The 16,474-nt window shown below is 48.5% G+C and overlaps 1 protein-coding gene across 5 annotated transcripts in view; it reads left to right on the top strand.

Moving 5' to 3' along the window:
* The window catches only part of MICAL2 (microtubule associated monooxygenase, calponin and LIM domain containing 2), a 241,958-nt gene that overhangs the window by 125,888 nt on the left and 99,596 nt on the right, over positions 1-16,474 (top strand). For 4 of the 5 annotated variants that reach the window (XM_010830615.1, XM_010830616.1, XM_010830617.1 and 1 more), the window contains exons 16-17: positions 4,318-4,386; positions 8,231-8,374. In XM_010830615.1, the coding sequence (XP_010828917.1) occupies positions 4,318-4,386; positions 8,231-8,374 (213 nt within the window). Of the gene's footprint in view, positions 1-4,317; positions 4,387-8,230; positions 8,375-9,844; positions 9,968-10,996; positions 11,216-11,517; positions 11,620-12,792; positions 12,919-16,474 lie in introns of all 5 variants that reach the window. The other variant, XM_010830618.1, reaches the window with a different exon arrangement.

The raw sequence follows: 16,474 nt of genomic DNA, 5'->3' as shown, positions 1-16,474 counted from the left end.
TGTCCTTTATTGAGCCTGTCTTTGCATGAAATGTTCCCTTGGGATCTCTAATTTTCTTGAAGAGATCTCTAGTCTTTCCCATTCTGTTGTTTTCCTCAATTTCTTTGCATTGATCACTGAGGAAGGCTTTCTTATCTCCCCTTGCTATTCTTTGGAACTCTGCATTCAGATGCTTATATCTTTCCTTTTCTCCTTTGCTTTTCGCTTCTCTTCTTTTCACAGCTATTTGTAAGGCCTCCTCAGACCGCCATTTTGCTTTTTTGCATTTCTTTTCCATGGGGATGGTCTTGATCCCTGTCTCCTGTACAGTGTCACAAACCTCCGTTCATAGTTCATCAGACACTCTGTCTATCAGATCTAGTCCCTTAAGTCTGTTTCTCACTTCTACTGTATAATCATAAGGGATTTGATTTAGGTCATACCTGAATGATCTAGTGGTTTCCCCACTTTCTTCAATTTAAGTCTGAATTTGGCAATAAGGAGTTCATAATCTGAGGCACAGTCAGCTCCTGGTCTTGTTTTTGCTGACTGTATAGAGCTTCTCCATCTTTGGCTGCAAAGAATATAATCAGTGTGATTTCAGTGTTGACCATCTGGTGATGTCCATGTGTAGAGTTTTCTCTTGTGTTGTTGGAAGAGCGTGTTTGCTATGACCAGTGCGTTCTCTTGGCAAAACTCTATTAGTCTTTGCCCTGCTTCATTCTGTACTCCAAGGCCAAATTTGCCTGTTACTCCAGGCATTTCTTGACTTCCTACTTTTGCATTCCAGTCCCCTATAATGAAAAGGACATCTTTTGGGGGTGTTAGTTCTAAAAGGTCTTGTAGGTCTTCATAGAACTGTTCAACTTCAGCTTCTTCAGCATTACTGGTTGGGGCATAGACTTAGATTCCTGTGATATTGAATGGTTTGCCTTGGAAACGAACGGAGATCATTCTGTCGTTTTTGAGACTGCATCCAAGTACTGCATTTCGGACTCTTTTGTTGACCATGATGCCATATGGGTGGGTAAATGTCAAGGCCAGACTAGAATTCAGATTTTCTAATTCTATGAATAGCACTGACCTATCTTCAAACGTCTGACACTTATAGAGCACTACATAGAAGAAGTGTCTTATATACATGATTGTATTCGTCCTTACAATAGCTTATTTATGACAGAGACAGTATGGGATCCTAGAGGTGAGGAAACTAAAGTCAGAAAAGTTGGGTGATTTTCCTAAGCTCACTTAGCTGGAAAGTAATTCACGTCAGAACTTGAACCCATGGCTCCTTGCTGCTCTGCCACAGAAGGAGGAACTCTCTTGCCAGTATCACTGGCCATCTTTCTAAATATCATGGTGGCCACTGTTCTCTCAGTCAGGCCACTGCATACAATGACCAGTCTCTTTCTATGACCTTGGTCTGAATTTCTCCAGGGTTTGGGTTCATCAGCTAACTAAATATAAAGTTGGTTTGTTTGGGGCTAAAATCAACTTAAGTCAAGTAGTATGGGAACAAGAATATTTTGTGCTGATCAAATAAATGATAAGCTTGGTAGATATATGTATGTTTTTTAAAATGGAGATCACCAAGTAGTTTAATAAATGTCTTTTGATGTAGAGACTCTTTCAAATCATTGGGAAATCATGATAAGAAGGTGTCTTAGGGTGAAAGGACAGGAGAAATTTATGGGAAAAGGAAGCGAGTTATTTGTTTAATCTCATGCTGCCTCTGGGCACAATAACCACTTTTTTCCTCCTTGTACCCCAGTTCTCTATGGTGAAAAATAGAGTTCAAGGAGGGGCATATGGAGGCATTTTTTTGGCTCCCAGATAGAGGTGTACAGATAAGAAAAATTAGATAAAATCCAGGTTTGTGTTTCCTCAAGCTTTGTGTTTTAACTTAGCTCTTGGTTGAGCGTAAGTGCTTTCCTGATAAATCCGTATGGAAGAGCAGAGACCCTTTGGGTCTGTGTGTGGCTAACCTTTCCATATAGACTGCATTTTATTGTCCTGTGGGTCAGGCTGAATCAGAGGAACTGATGTTGCCCCCACCCACTTCCTGTCTCCCCCCAAAGGATCTGGGGGTCTTCTTAGGTCCTGCTGCTGGTACACTCCCCCCAGGAATGTTTTCTGTGCATCTGCCACTGATGTAGAGTATGGATCCAAGCAGGCTCTGATTGTTGGACCAATCACACCCAGAGAGTAAGACATGTTGCTCTTTGAGGGAAAAACCAAGTCCTCATTAAAGGTGGAAACAAGAAGAACAGCAGAAAACTCTAGGATGATGCCTGGAGTGTTCTTGTGGGGAGGACACCCTGTACTTTCACAGGCTTGTCTCGGGGCCAGTGCAGCACTCACAGGCTGCGGAGCCAGGCGCCTAAACTGCCTAGGCCTCTAGAACCCGACGCTGTAAATAAGGTCATCTGTTTCTCTTGGTGTTTGCCCAAACATTTGGGTTGAAATTATTTCCATTCACAGAAAAATGATTTGTTAGAAGCTGAGGGAAATGTTGAAGGGAAGGTGAGGCCCTTTGATCTGTTGTTTTGTGCTGCCTGAGCAAGGGAAGGGTCACATTTTTGAACAAATATCAATGACTAAACTGCAGTTGATCTTGTTTTAAAATGTTTTTAAGTTGCTGGTAAATAGGAGGAGGGGCAGAGGTGGTGGGGAGTGTAAGAGCAGGGGGAGCAGGTGCTTGCCTGTGAGAGCAAGTGGGCACAGACTGGACTGTGTGCTGAGGGCTCTGATGATTCCTGTTGATTTACAACGTCCGGGAGGTAAAGGGTCCTCTGGGATGGGGCAAGGTGAGGACGTGTGGTGCTGATTGGGCTGCAGCCTGGGTTTGAGGGGAAGGAGAGGCCAGCCGTTCCAGCTGCATCCAGTGTGAACAGAGGCTGGGATTTAATCTGGCCTTCTCTGATGGCTCAGACAATAAAGAATCCACCTGCCAATGCAGGAGATGTAAGAGACGAGGGTTTGACCCCTGGGTCGGGAAGATCCCCTGGAGAAGGAAACAGCAACCCACTCCAGTATTCTTGCCTGGGAAATCCCATGGACAGAAGAGCCTGGTGGGCTACAGTCCAGGGGTAACACACTTTTCACACTTTGTTATGTGAGGGCCCCGCTGAGGGGGTCGGAGTCTCCCATGGGGAGGGAGGCCTTGTCAGTGGGATGGCTCCATGGTCCTCAGTGGGCTGGCCATATAGGGAAGGTCCCAGATGGAGGTCTAACCCCAGTGGCAAGGAGAGGGTTGGGGGTGAAGGGAGGCACTAAATCCAGCCTGCAGCCCCATCCCAGCTCGTAGCATCAGCTCAACTTGTGCAATCCCACTGCTCCCCTTAAGTAGAAAAGCCAGACCACAGGTGTGCCCTTGGGTGGCCCTTGCAGGCATCATGCATTGGGCTGAGGTAGAAGGGGGTCTCTGGATTTAAATGTCCAGATCTGGGAAGCAGAGAATCAACTGTAAGGGGTTATCAATAGGACAGCCATGCAATTTGTTGTCTAAACCAGGGTACTTTTGAGAATGAAGGACTTCCCTCGTGGTCAATGGTTAAGACTTTGACTTCTAGTGCCGGGGGCCAGGTTTGATCCCTGCTTGGGGAGCCAAGATCCCGTATGCCTTGCAGCCAAAAAAACCAAAGCATAGAACAGAAGCAATATTGTAACGAATTCAATAAAGACTTTTTAAATGGTCCATAACCAAAAAAAAAAAATCTTAAAAAAAAAAGTAGGCATTATTTCTAATTATGCCTGGGGGGGAAAGCAATACATCAAAATGTCCTGGGAAAACTGAGCTATATGGTCACCATAGTTTTCATGCCATATCTGATGCTGCTTTGAAGTTAACACAATATCATTTACCAGTAGCTGCAGTGGGACTGAATGGCAGAAGTAATTTGCCATCAATTTCCTGGACAGCTGATCTGAGTCCTGAGAATCCATGCCTGTGAGGGGAGCCAGTGGCACCTCTTCATAGGAGGTGATATCCTCAGGGCAGCATCAGCAGGCCTGGCTCTGATGGCTCTGAGTCCAAGGTCACTGACAAGGAGACAATCCCTGCCCGTGTCACAGGGATTCTTTGTGCTTTGGGATGTTTCGGCATGATTTGGGGATCTGTATTCCCACCCTCTTCTGACAGAACCCCTGGCTCCAGAGACGGAGTGAGGCTCCCTCCGCTGTGCCTGAGCAGAGCTGAGAGCATTTGTCACGGTGCGGGGTAATGTCAACCCGTCTGTCCCTGGGCTGGCAGCTGCTGTGGGCAGGGTCACATCCACAGTGCTGGCACCGCAGCCCTTGACCAGCCCTGAGCTCACCATGCTTTCTTGGCCATCACAGGTGGACAGTCGAACCGAAGAGAATGACATGAACAAGCGGAGGCGGAAGGGCTTCAACAACCTGCACGAGGTTCGTGTGCTCACTGTCGGTTTACACAGAGGCCTGTTTCCTGACAGCCGGTGGCCACAGCCCAGCGCCTGACCGAGGCAGTTGCCCTGCCTTTCTTGCTTTCCTCTCATGAACTGCCGGGTTCCAAGCTTAGCTTGATGGGAAAACAGTCGGGTCTGGTCACTAGCTATGTCACTCTCCCAGAGTGTGGCTCATGTCTGAGCCACAGATGATGCATTTGAAATGTAGGACATTTTGCAGAATTTTCAAAGATTAAATAGTAGGCATAGGAGGAACATATCTCAACATAATAACGGCCATATACAACAAACCCAGAGCAAACACTATTCTCAATGGTGAAAAACTGAAAGCATTTCCTCTAAAATCAGGAAACAAGGCAAAGGTGCCCACTCTCACCACGATTATTCAGCATAGTTTTAGAAGTCCTAGCCATGGCAATCAGAGAAGAAAAAGAAATAAAAGGAGTCCAGGTTGGAAAAGAAGTAAGATTCTCAGTCTACAGATGACGAGATTCTCTACATGCCAGAGTCAAGATTGCATGCATGCAAAGTCGCTTCAGTCGTGTCCAACTCTATGCGACCCCATAGACGGCAGCCCACCAGGGTCCTCCGTCCACAGGATTCTCCAGGCAAGAACACTGGAGTGGGTTGCCATGTCCTTGGTTTAATTTAATCTTAAAGATTAAATAAGAGGATATGTAAGCAGGTATGCATGCACATACCATGCCAGTCATGGTCTCTGGCACCTAGGTTAATCACGATATAATCATTATTAATAGTAAGTAGTAAAGAGGCACCAGCAGTCCCACTATTCTCCCAGTCCTCATTTCTACTTTTTATGTTTTCTGTACCATTAGTCTTTAAGGCGAATGTCCCAGTACCCACAGGTGCCACCTTCTGGTGAAAGAAGAAAGTTACAGGCTACTTTGTCAAAGCCAAAGTAGCCTTTACTTTGTCAGACGGTAAAGAGTCTGCCTGTAGTGCGGGAGACCCGGGTTCAATCCCTGGGTTGGGAAGATCCCCTAGAGAAGGAAATGGCAACCCACTCCAGTACTCTTGCCTGGAAAATTCCATGGACTGAGGAGCCTGGTAGGCTACAGTCCATGGGGTCACAAAGAGTCGGACACGACTGAGCGACTTCACTTTCACTTGTCAAAGCCAAGCATGAGTCTCTCTCCTACTACTGAAAAATTGATCAGAAGAAAAAGCTTACCGGTTCTTGCTTCTCCAGGCAGCTCTTTAAAGAGACCTGAGATATATACCTCATTCCAAGTGAAAGAAAGTGAAAGCTGCTCAGTCATGTATGTCCAACTCTTTGCGACCCCATGGACTATACAGTCCATGAAATTCTCCAGGCCAGAATACTGGAGTGGGTAGCCTTTCCTTTCTTCAGTGGCTCTTCCCAACCCAGGGATAGAAATCAAGTCTCCCGCATTGCAGGCGGATTCTTTACCAGCTGAGTCACAAGTGGAGCCCAAGAATACTGGAGTGGGTAGCCTATCCCTTCTTCAGCAGATCTTCCCGACCCAGGAATCAAACCAGGGTCTCCTGCATTGCAGGCAGATTCTTTACCAACCGAGCTATCAGGGAAGCCCCACACCTCATTCCAAAGAGCCACTCTAATCCCACAAAAGCAGGCTAGATACTGTCTGTGAATTGTAAGAATACCAGCTTTAGCTAGCCTACTGGCTGATACCAAAACAATGACTAAAAGGCACAAGGGATAATTTGTAGGATACATTCGTACTTGATTTATAGGACTTAGGAGAAAAGTTCTGTTACTTATATGATTGAGAGCTGTTGCTCTTGGGTCTGGTGTGAGCAGGAAGCCAGCTGAGAGGATGAAGCTGTGGCTGAGAAACATCCCATTCTCTAGTTCCGGGGCACTGCCTCAGCTCTAAGCGCCTGTGATTTGCTCCCGCCTCCTCCTAAGAAGCTTCCCTTGGATACACTTTGTCCAGGGGGAGAAGTCTTCTCCCACCTTTCATCTGTGCCTTATTTGAGGGGGTGTTTGTACTGTTTCTGTCGCTGGCAGCACAGGAGTCAGTGTGGGAAGAAATCTGGTCACACCTGCCTCTTCTGAAATGGCTCTATTTTCTTGGCCAGCTGTTTGCTTAAGTGAGATTTAACCAAGCAATAATTTCCTCTAAATTCTTACTACTCGAAGTGTGAGCCAAGAACCAGGGCAGCAGTATCACCTGGAAGCTGGTTAAAAATACAGACTCTCAGGGCCCACCCCAGACCCACTGAATCCAAATCTGGTTTTGAAGTGATTCATGAGCATATGAATGTCTGCAAAGGGCCAGTCTGCATGACCCACTGTCCTGGCCTACTTTGGGCTGTACAAACAGTGACCAGCCTAATAAACTTGCCCTATTCACACTCAAGACTGGATTGCTATGCAGAGTTGCAGTTCCCGCTTTGAAGTGGGGAGTGACTCTTTGATTTGTATTTGTCCAGCTCTTCAGAGTGGCTGTGCATACCAGGTTTCCCATGGGGCTGCTACACTTAGGGAATCTTAAAAAAAAAAAAAAACCCAAAACAATTGACTATAGCTTATTTCTTCTCATGAATTTCTTCTAAGTGAACATATCTTTGTTTTGAGAACATCTGTTCCTGTAAGGGAGATGCATTGTTTCCTTGGGAAAACTGACTGCCCTCTTGACATGACAATGCCATTTGTATTTCTGAGGCTGATGGGAGCAGATCTATGGTACCAGGGAACAGACATTTACTGGACAGCAATCAGTTTCAATGTTTTATTTTTAGCAGATGAGCTAAGAAAATCTTACATGGAATTCCATTTTATAAAGCAGCATAACCAAGCAGTCAAGGTCAGCCTCTAAACAGTCACAAGTCATGTTGATATCATGTATCTCAAAACAAAGCAATGAGAAGGACCCCTCACCTCTGTGACATCCTTCTTCAAAATCCCTAACTCTAGTCTAATCATGAGCAACCATCAGACCTACCCAGATGGAGGGACTTTGTACAAAATAGCTGACCTGTGTACTTCACAGCTGTCAAGGTCATGAAAGACAGAGAAAGATGGAGAAAGTGTGTCAGATGGGAGGAGGTGGACGAGGCATGATGATTAAATGCAGTGTGGGATGCTGGATTGCATCCTGGAACCTAAAAGGACATCCGTGGGAAACTGGTGCAGTCTGAATCAAGTCCATAGTTCTGTTAATGGTATCATGCCAGTGTGAATTTCTAGGGTTTGATAACAGTGCCATGATTATTCCATATGTTAATGTTAAGTGCAGCTGCATCTGTGGTATGCAGGAGCTATCTGTGCTGTCTTTGTAACTTTTCAGTCAGTCTAAAATTATTTCAAAATTAAACTTTTTTTAAAAAAAAGATAGAAACAACAGGGCAGAACTGGTTGCCATCAGGCTTGGGGTGCAGAGGAGAGGGGAAGCTCGGCGCCTGTGCCTTGCCCCACCGACACCCCCTCTTGCTTCATTCATCCCCACTACTCTTCACCTCCTATCAGCCACGTGATGGGTTTGCAAACTGTTCTTTTCATCATTTCATTATTTTATTTTTGCAACAGTTACGTGAGGGTGGGTTACTGCTCCCATTTTACAAATGAGGAAACGTCAGAGAAGTCAGAATTCAAACACTGTCTGGCTCCCAAGCCTGGCTGTGCCCACCTTTGGGGAACCATGTCCCACCTTTGAGCATTGTCTCCATTGGGCGTTGCCTGCTCTGTCTGCCTCACTTTCTCAGGCCATAGAGGGTGTCCTTCTTCAGGAAACTGTCCCTGTTGTGAGCCTCTAGGCCTACCCCATGATGTCTGGGTTCTGGATCCAACAACCAATGCTCTGATTTGGCCTTTGCAGCCTTCAGCCTTTTCCAGCCAGAGCTTGGGCTCCAATCAAGAGGGCATTAAGGAAGGTGGGAATCAGAACAAAGTCAAGTCCATGGCAAGTCAGCTGCTGGCCAAGTTCGAGGAGAGCTCACGGAACCCCTCAATCCTGAGGCAGGTGAGTCCTGTCAAACATCCACTGACCTTGCCTTCCTGGTGACAAGAACCTGCTGAGAAGCCAGCAAATGTCAGGCAAGTGCTGGATTTCAGGTATGCCAGCCAGTCCTGGCTCAAAAGGAGACTTGAGCTTCTTCTTGATCTGGAGTCAGACTTTCCTAAAAGGGGCCGGAAAGCAAGTATTTTAGACTTTAGGGTCAATGTGATCTCTCTTTCAATGACTCAACTCTGCTGTAATGGCAGAGTCACTGTGAAGGCAGCCATGAACAGTATGTAAACAAATACATGTGGCGGTGTGCCAATAAAACTTTATTTACAAACACAGGCAGCAGGCCGGATTTGGCCCGAGGACTGTAGTTTGCTGATGCCTGTTCTGCATTGGAGATAAAATCCTTTCCCTGATTTTGTTTTGCTTTGCAACCATGGCTGGGTTTGCAGTCATCTTTGAGACGGTACAGCTGGAGGAAGCTTTAGAGATGCTGACTGTCTGAGGGTCTAAGGCCATGGTGAAAACCCCATCCAAACCAGGGGAAAAACTGAACCACAGGTCTTAGCTCCATGTGGACCTACAGGAATGGAGACCAACCTCCTGAGTGTACCCTGGTGCTCCTCTCTCCTTGTTCCCTTGGGTTTGTTTGTCTGTTTGTCTGACCAGGATCTGTGTAAGACTGAAGACGGTGAGATGCTGTGGGTCAGGCTGCAGACCCAGCCCTCTTATCTAAGACTCTGACTTGGAGTGTGCACTTGCGTGGTTTCATTTGCTCCCCTGAATTTCTTTGGGACACCACTGACACATTACAAAGGCTTGGGACAAGGGGTTCAGTTTCTCTTTGGAGAATATCCGTCACAAGACAGAATTAGGCCCCTCTCAGGAGAAGGACTAACTCTTGGTTAATTTGGTTCAGAGGCAATCATAAACATCTTTCTAGTCTTGATGTAGATCATGCCCCTTCTGGAAAAACTGACCTTCCCCAGGAAGCCAGGTTTTATTGTAAGGAGGTTTCTGAGATTTGTAACTGTCTGAATTGTTTGCTCAACTGGCCCGTCTGGAGGCTTGACCCCTTGCAGTCCCCAGGTATTGATGAGGGCTCTCTTCCTTTAGAAGGACTGTAGCATCCCTGTCGTCCAATGGGCAGGAGGGACTTTGGGAATAGCCACCCTGGCCTGGCACGGGCTCTGGCAGTGCCTGCTCAGTGCCCCGGTCCGAGCCAAAAACACTGGCTCCTGGGGATACACACAGTGTCTAGAGAAGGGGACCATGAGACTTGCTGTTAACAGGGACAGAGGGCTGGGGTTCATGTTTCCAGCTGGGCACAGCTTGCCAGAGCTCAGCCCTGGGCTTGCTCAGCATCTGCAAACTCTGTCTCCCTGCCTATTCTCCTCTCCTGCCTCCAAGTGTCTCAGTCTGACTCGCCTTTTCCTTCCTATTTCCTGTGGCTGCTTTTTTTCGGACTCACCTTCCTCCTCCCAGGAGCACCGTGTCTCAGGGATAGGTAAGCCTATACTGCGCTCTTCCTCTGACCCTCCTGTTAACTCTCGCTGTCCCAAGCCAGAGGAGCCCACACCCAGCCCATCACCACCTCTGAAAAGGCAGGTAGGGCTCCTTCCAGTGGACGCTGTCTTGGTGAAGCCAGAGGGGACTTTGATCCAGAGGGGTGGGGTCCATAGCTCTCTCTGCACCCCACGTAGGGCTGAGTGTAGATTCTCTGGGAAGGCAGATACAACTTGAGGTTACCACCCTTATAGGTAAGGATAACCAAGGATGCAGCATCTTAAATACGTGCCAGTTGGCGATATCGGCTGACCAGCTACCATGCTCTTGGTGCTTTATTTGTTTAGGAAAAAACAGACCACACCACATGCGGTATTTTGTGTAGTGCCCCTGGGATACTCAGCTTATTTGCAGATCTCTTGAGTAGACTGATTTCTAAATCGATGCGGAAAAGTGGCAGTGATGATGGAATGGGCTCAGGTGGCCAGTTAGCCAGATGCCAACAAAGGGGTAAGACTGGGATGTGGTAAGGACCTCCCCAGGTCCCCCAAGGACCTGCCCAGTGGGCAGGGAGGCAGCCAGGAGCCATGGACTCAGGCTTTTTTCCAGTTAACATCTCTGGGTTTGGAATTAGAATCGCTATTATTGACACAGCACTCAAAACGACTGGGCAGCATTAGGAATTTTGTGTTGCTTCCAGGGGTGGGGGTGGTGGATGTCAAAGGAGGTCTGTGTGGATATAGTGCAGCGATTTTATGTCCCTGTGTATAAGAATCATCTAGAGAGCTTTATTTAAAAATGTCCATCTCTGGTACGCACCCCCAAACCAATTACACCTGACTCTCTGGGGGTTGAGCCCAGACATTGAGAACCAGGACAGTACAGGTTCTGATTCGGGGGATCTGGAGTGTTGTCGATAACACCCCAGATGGTATTGTTAGGGAGGCTGTCGGGTGGTTCTGATGCAGGTGGTGAGAAGCCAACACTCAAGGTTAGTTTGGAATCTCACTCAAGGTGGCACGTGGCATGCCCTTGCCCCTGATCCTGGTGGGGATTCCTCCAGTGAGTGGTGGGAGGGGTCCATGAGAGGGCCTTCCTCGGGAAGGAAGCTTGATTTTCCGTCTCCCCCAGTTCCCCTCCGTGGTTGTGACAGGACACGTGCTCCGAGAGCTAAAGCAAGTGTCTGCTGGTGGTGAGTGTCCAGCCAGGCCCTGGAGAGCCCGAGCCAAGTCTGACCTGCAGTTGAGCGGGCCAGAAAACCTCGCCAGCCTGCCTCCCACCTGCCCGGGAGCGCTGGCTCTCTCTGGGGTGCTGCGGCGGCTGCAGCAAGTGGAGGAAAAGGTTCTCCAGGTGAAAGCCTCGCTCTTCGCCCTGCCTCTGCCCTGGCCGTGTCTTTGCCCTGCCTGTACCCTGCCCATGTCTTTGCCCTGCCTCTGCCCTGCTTGTGTCTGGGATGCCTTCCTTTCCCCCGGCTCCTCCTGCCCAGGGTGGGTTCCTCCTCTGACTGCTCTTCCCCATCTCTCATCCTGCCTGCCATGTGTACTGAGCGCAGCAAGCCCACCTGGCTGCCTCTCTGCCTCTCTCCCAGAGGGAACCCTCACCATCTCTGTCACTGTCTCTTTTTTCTTTCTCCTTTCTCACCTTGGCTGCAGAAAAGGGCCCAGAACTTGGCCAACAGGGAATTTCACAAAAAGAACATTAAGGAGAAGGCGGCTCACCTTGCCTCCATGTTTGGACACGGGGATTTCCCACAGGTAAATGCAGGGCTTTCAGAGCCCCAGGGAACCCAGGTGTTGGACCTCTGGGGAGATGACATGAATTGGTCTCTGGAGCTTCATTTTTTCCTTCCTCCACTCTTGACAGTCTGTAAAGCTATTTACTTTTCAAGTCACCGAAGGCTTTGGACTGGCATCTAAAAAAGCTCCAAATGAGGAGACTCAAAATAAGTAGATAAATCATGACAAAGGGAAAACCAAGGCAGAAAAGCAGGCTCAGGTCACAGGAAAATAGAAGCATGTGTAGTGTAAGATCTTAGCTTCTGAGTAGGCTGAGCTTCCTAGGGGTCAACACAAAGAGGGAAAGCTGGTCCATTGCAGGAATCACAGCACAGTGGCTTTAAGTGAAAGCAAACCAGTGGCTCGTGATGTTTGGCAGTGCAGTGGAGAAATACCACCATAGCCCTGATCTGGAAGACCCTGAATGCCAAGGTCAGGCATGTGCCATAACCTGCTCTGCTTTCCCAAAAGGCAGCACCGGCCGGACAGAATGGCCCTGCCTTAGAATGGGAAGCACAGCCCAGTCCAGGCACTTATTTAGAAACCTGCTGCACAGGAGAGTGCGTGCTTGCAAGGAGATGACAGAGTTGAGGGTGAGGACCCATGGTGCGTGAGTGTAAGGTGCTTGCAGCAAGCCTGGTCTCTAGAACACACGTCCCCTGCTGCTTTCACCCAGCCTCCTCCAGACCTGTGTTCTCTGCTGCTTGGCAGAGTCATAGACATGGGAGGGATACTCTGCCTTTCGTTCATTTTCAGGGTTCCATGTGGCCACAGAGGTCCCTGCTGGGGCATGTGCCCCAGAGCCTCCTGGGGTTGTCCTTTCCTAAATTTGAAGCTGCTGCTTTATCCCAAGCTCCGGAGTGAGGCCTTCAGGAGTTCGTGTCTATGTTCGTGTCAGGAAGAGGATGGCTCTGCTCTAGCTATTTTGTGATGAGGGAGCCGGAATAGCTGCAACAGAGGGCATTGTAACCAGGAACTAGACCGTCCTGCTGGGCTCCAAAGACACAGGTTACTTATTTGTCCTGAGACATGAGCCTGGATGTCCTTTCCCCTCCTTGGATGTGTAGACTAGGGGGCTGTGTCATCGAGGCAGGCACCACTGTGCATTTCCCTATGGATAATCAGAGTTTCCTCTGTTTCTATTCTGTGCAGAATAAACTCCTCTCTAAAAGCCTGTCTCATACTCATCCTCCGTCTTCTCCCTCCTGCCTTCCATCTCCTGATTCAGCTGCTACTTCCTCTCCATCAACTGTTGACTCTGTTTCTCCTGCCAGAAAGGTAGTTATCCCAAACAATTGGCTTCCCCTACTCCTTGCATGTTCTTAGATATTCTCCTGCTCCGCTCAGCCTGCTCAGACAACCATCTGAAGCTTGGCTTGGCTGGGATGAAAATTTATAAGGTCCTTTACAACAGTCCTGAGTTTGGGTTTGGTTTTGTGTTGGAGCAAGAAACTAAATGGAACAGACAGCACACAAAACCTTATCAAATGGTGCTTACTTGTCTAGCAAGCACTTTCTGAGCACCCACTGTATGCTAACCATGATGCCAGATGCTGAGAAAACAAGGAGGAGGGAGGTACAGTTCTCTTCCTACGGTGTAGATGATGAACAGCATATCAGCATAGAAATGTATCACATTTTACCGTGGGATATTTCCAATATTTGGCTATTTTTTACCTAACAAGACAGTCTCATATTGTGAACCTCAGATAATACTATTGATGAATTATGTGAGAGGTTTAAAAGGAAGATTCTAGGAACCCAGAACGGTGAAGCCTAGGAAGGCTTCACAGAGGAGGTAATACAGGAGCCAAGTGTTGAAGATTATATGGAGGGATTTTGCTAGAAAGAAGTGTAGGGGAAGGGCATTTTCAAAAGGATCTGGCATGTGGTAAGGAAGGCAGATAGGACTTGCATGAATGGAAAGACCATTCTGGTGCAACTTGATTTCAGGATAAAATATTTATAGGAGTGCGGACAGTAAAAGTGAAAGTCAGTCCGCTTTCTCTGTGTTAAAGGGATTCATCCCGTCCTCTTATAAAGGGCCACTGCAGGATCTGCTCTGACTTCTAGAAGAATGGCACAGGCAGTGGTGCAGAGGGTGGAGCTGGTGGGAGCCCATGATGGTTGAGTAGATAACGTTATTAAGTTTGGGTTCTAGAGCACTTGTCATGTTTTTCACTTGTCTGCCTGGTGCCTCATATGCCAAGAATACCACCAGGCTGGGATGGGAGAGGGGCAGCCTCTGGAGAAGCTCAGCCCCTGTAATGGGTGAGTCTAAAAATGGAGTGAAGTGCACTTGTTCAGCTATCACTCATGACAGTAAGTTGGAGCCTCTTTCTGGAGGACTGTGCTCCCCTCAGCACCTCTGTTCTGTCTGCCCCCACTAGGGCTTGTCTCCATGTGTGGTGCTGAGCGTGCCCATGGCAGAGTTACTGCTCATTTGTTTCCACTCTGTTAGACTGAAGCACAAACCAGAAATCCACTGGGCTGTTCCCTGGGCTGTTGCATCAGTGGGAAGTTAGGAGCTGCCTCCTGGGAGTCCCACCCCCACTGACCCCCGTTACTGTGGGGAGAAGAGTGCAGGCAGGGTCTCCAAGGAAGGAGCAAGGAACCTTAGCAGCCCCACCCCTCCATGGTCCCCAGAGTAGGTGCGAAGCCTCCCTGGAGGGGAAGCTGGGGGTGATGTGGGGAAACAGAAACACTTCTCATCTTCAGCTCTACTGAACACAGCTGTGGCTGAGATGCCCAGCAACTTTTTCCAAGTCAGCTTTGGTCAGCGGTTTGACCTTAAGTCTCCTGACCTTAAGGAGTCTCCATTTTCTCATCAACAAGAGAGTGACTCTTGGCTCATGTGATAGTGACCTCTGTGGTTAGAGACTGACATACTGGTCGTCACCACCACCAAGGCTTCCGAGTAGCCTTTGGGAGAAGAACTTTCCCTGGCAGGTACTTCCTGCTATGGAAAAGGTCACTGGTGCCCTGGCCAGGATGAAGGGAGGGGCGAGGGCCCCTAGGCACAGGCAGGCAATGACTGGTGCTCCTAGCTGGGCAGCTGGGCCCCCACTGTGCTTCTGTCTGGCCCAGACCCTTTCCTGCTAGCCCTGAGCTTGCCCTTTCTTTCATCTTTAGGGAAGGCCTGGCTTGGTCACTGTCCTCTCAGATTTGAGAGCAGAAGTAGAACAAGAAAAGTGACCACACTTCCCAAGTTCCCTGACTTGGTTTCCAGTAGGTATTAGTTCTCTAGGTGATGGCAAGAGGCAGCCTGCCCAGGTACACGCAGGGCCACTGGGGTCTGGCAAAGACACTTCTTACTGTGAGAATACCCCGTCGTTCATTATCTGACTCCACTGAGGCCTTTGGCTGCTTCTCCACTGCGCTCTTCAAACAGCTTTAAATCCACATCACTCATTAAGCCAATGAGTGAGCGTTCGTTCATCCAACAAATATTTATTGAATGACAAGCTGGTGTCAGGCATTTCACTCTTGGGATACACATCAGTTATCAGGGGTTACCTTCCTGCCCTGATGAGGCTTGCATCCTAGTAGAGGGAGGTATAAATAACCTATACTATCTAGGTAAATTATATGATGTATCAGAAGACAGTTTTTCCCATGGGAAAATTAGAGCAGGTAGCAAAGACTTGGCACGCTGGGGGAGGGTAGCAATCTTAAATGGATAAAGGTGGGAGGGCTCTTCCTGGGAAAGAGAACTAAGCAGGAACAGAGCCTCAGAGAAGAAAACAAAGGCAAAGGGAGGACACTAGTTCCCAGGCTCCTGATTCTAGCTTGTGTTCTCTCCTCTGTAACACAGAAGCCACGTGTGAATGGAGGCCTTGTCAGAGGGAACAGCCCAGAGGCTATATGAATAGAGCCCCAAGCCCAGGCTCAAGGAGGGCTGCAAATGGGGTGGGTGGGCTTCAGGGACTCCTCAGGCCCCCACCTCTACAGCTTTGTTCTCTGTTTCTCCCAGGTTGGGGTGAACAATTGCTCCCTATTATTTCTTATCCCATCTCCCTAGCTAGTCTTGGCCATCGGACGATGGTGTCATTGAACAATTTCAGTAGCTTCTGACTTACTAATTACAGGCTGATGAGCCTGTCACTGTGTGGCTGGGAGCGATTGGGGAGTTCTCAGGAAAAGGTTGCCGTGGGACACTTACCCTGTCTATGGACTTGGACTTGATACCCACAGACCCCTCCACATCTCACTATGAAGCCGTTGTAAGCAGTTAAGCACGGAGTGGTGAATTTCTAGCTTCCAGCAGTCTTGGAAAGGATCTTGCCAGCTGCACTACTCCCCTGCCCCAACCTGCAACTTCCCCGCCCTGCCCAGACCCCAGCATTGATTCCACACCAGGCTCTGTACGTGCAGAATCTGGCAGAGTGATGGCCTCCTCTGAGGGGACTCTGCTGCCCCTTAAAGCAGGTGACAACCTGGTGACAGTTTCCTTCCGTCCTGATGGAGCTGAGAGAGCTGCTGCCCTGGAGAGAGCCTGGGGCCTTCACGCTTCTCCCCAGCAGATTCTGGGGCTGCTCTGATGCCCAGAGACTGTGTGTGCCTCAATTCGGGGGAGCCAGAGAAAGGAAAATGCTCTTGGAAACTGGTGCTTGGTTCTTGGCAACCTCCTGGCAGGCAGAGTGTTTCGGTTCCTGCCCTAGAGCCCTACACCTTAATTCTGAGGATCCAGGGATAATCATCTCCTCTTAGACCTAGTCAAACTTGTCACAAGGAGCACTTGTTACAGGAATGCAAACTTGGGTCACCAAGTCCAAGAAATGTAGCCAGGGTTCTGCCTTCAGACTACACTTGCCTGCCCTCTCGGTTGACATGT

This window comes from Bison bison, unplaced genomic scaffold (genome assembly GCF_000754665.1).
Source record: "Bison bison bison isolate TAMUID 2011002044 unplaced genomic scaffold, Bison_UMD1.0 scf7180017864518, whole genome shotgun sequence".
Taxonomy (NCBI): Eukaryota; Metazoa; Chordata; class Mammalia; order Artiodactyla; family Bovidae; genus Bison; species Bison bison.
The sequence above is the reverse complement of the archived record's forward strand: the minus strand, read 5'-3'. Positions and strand labels throughout refer to the sequence as shown.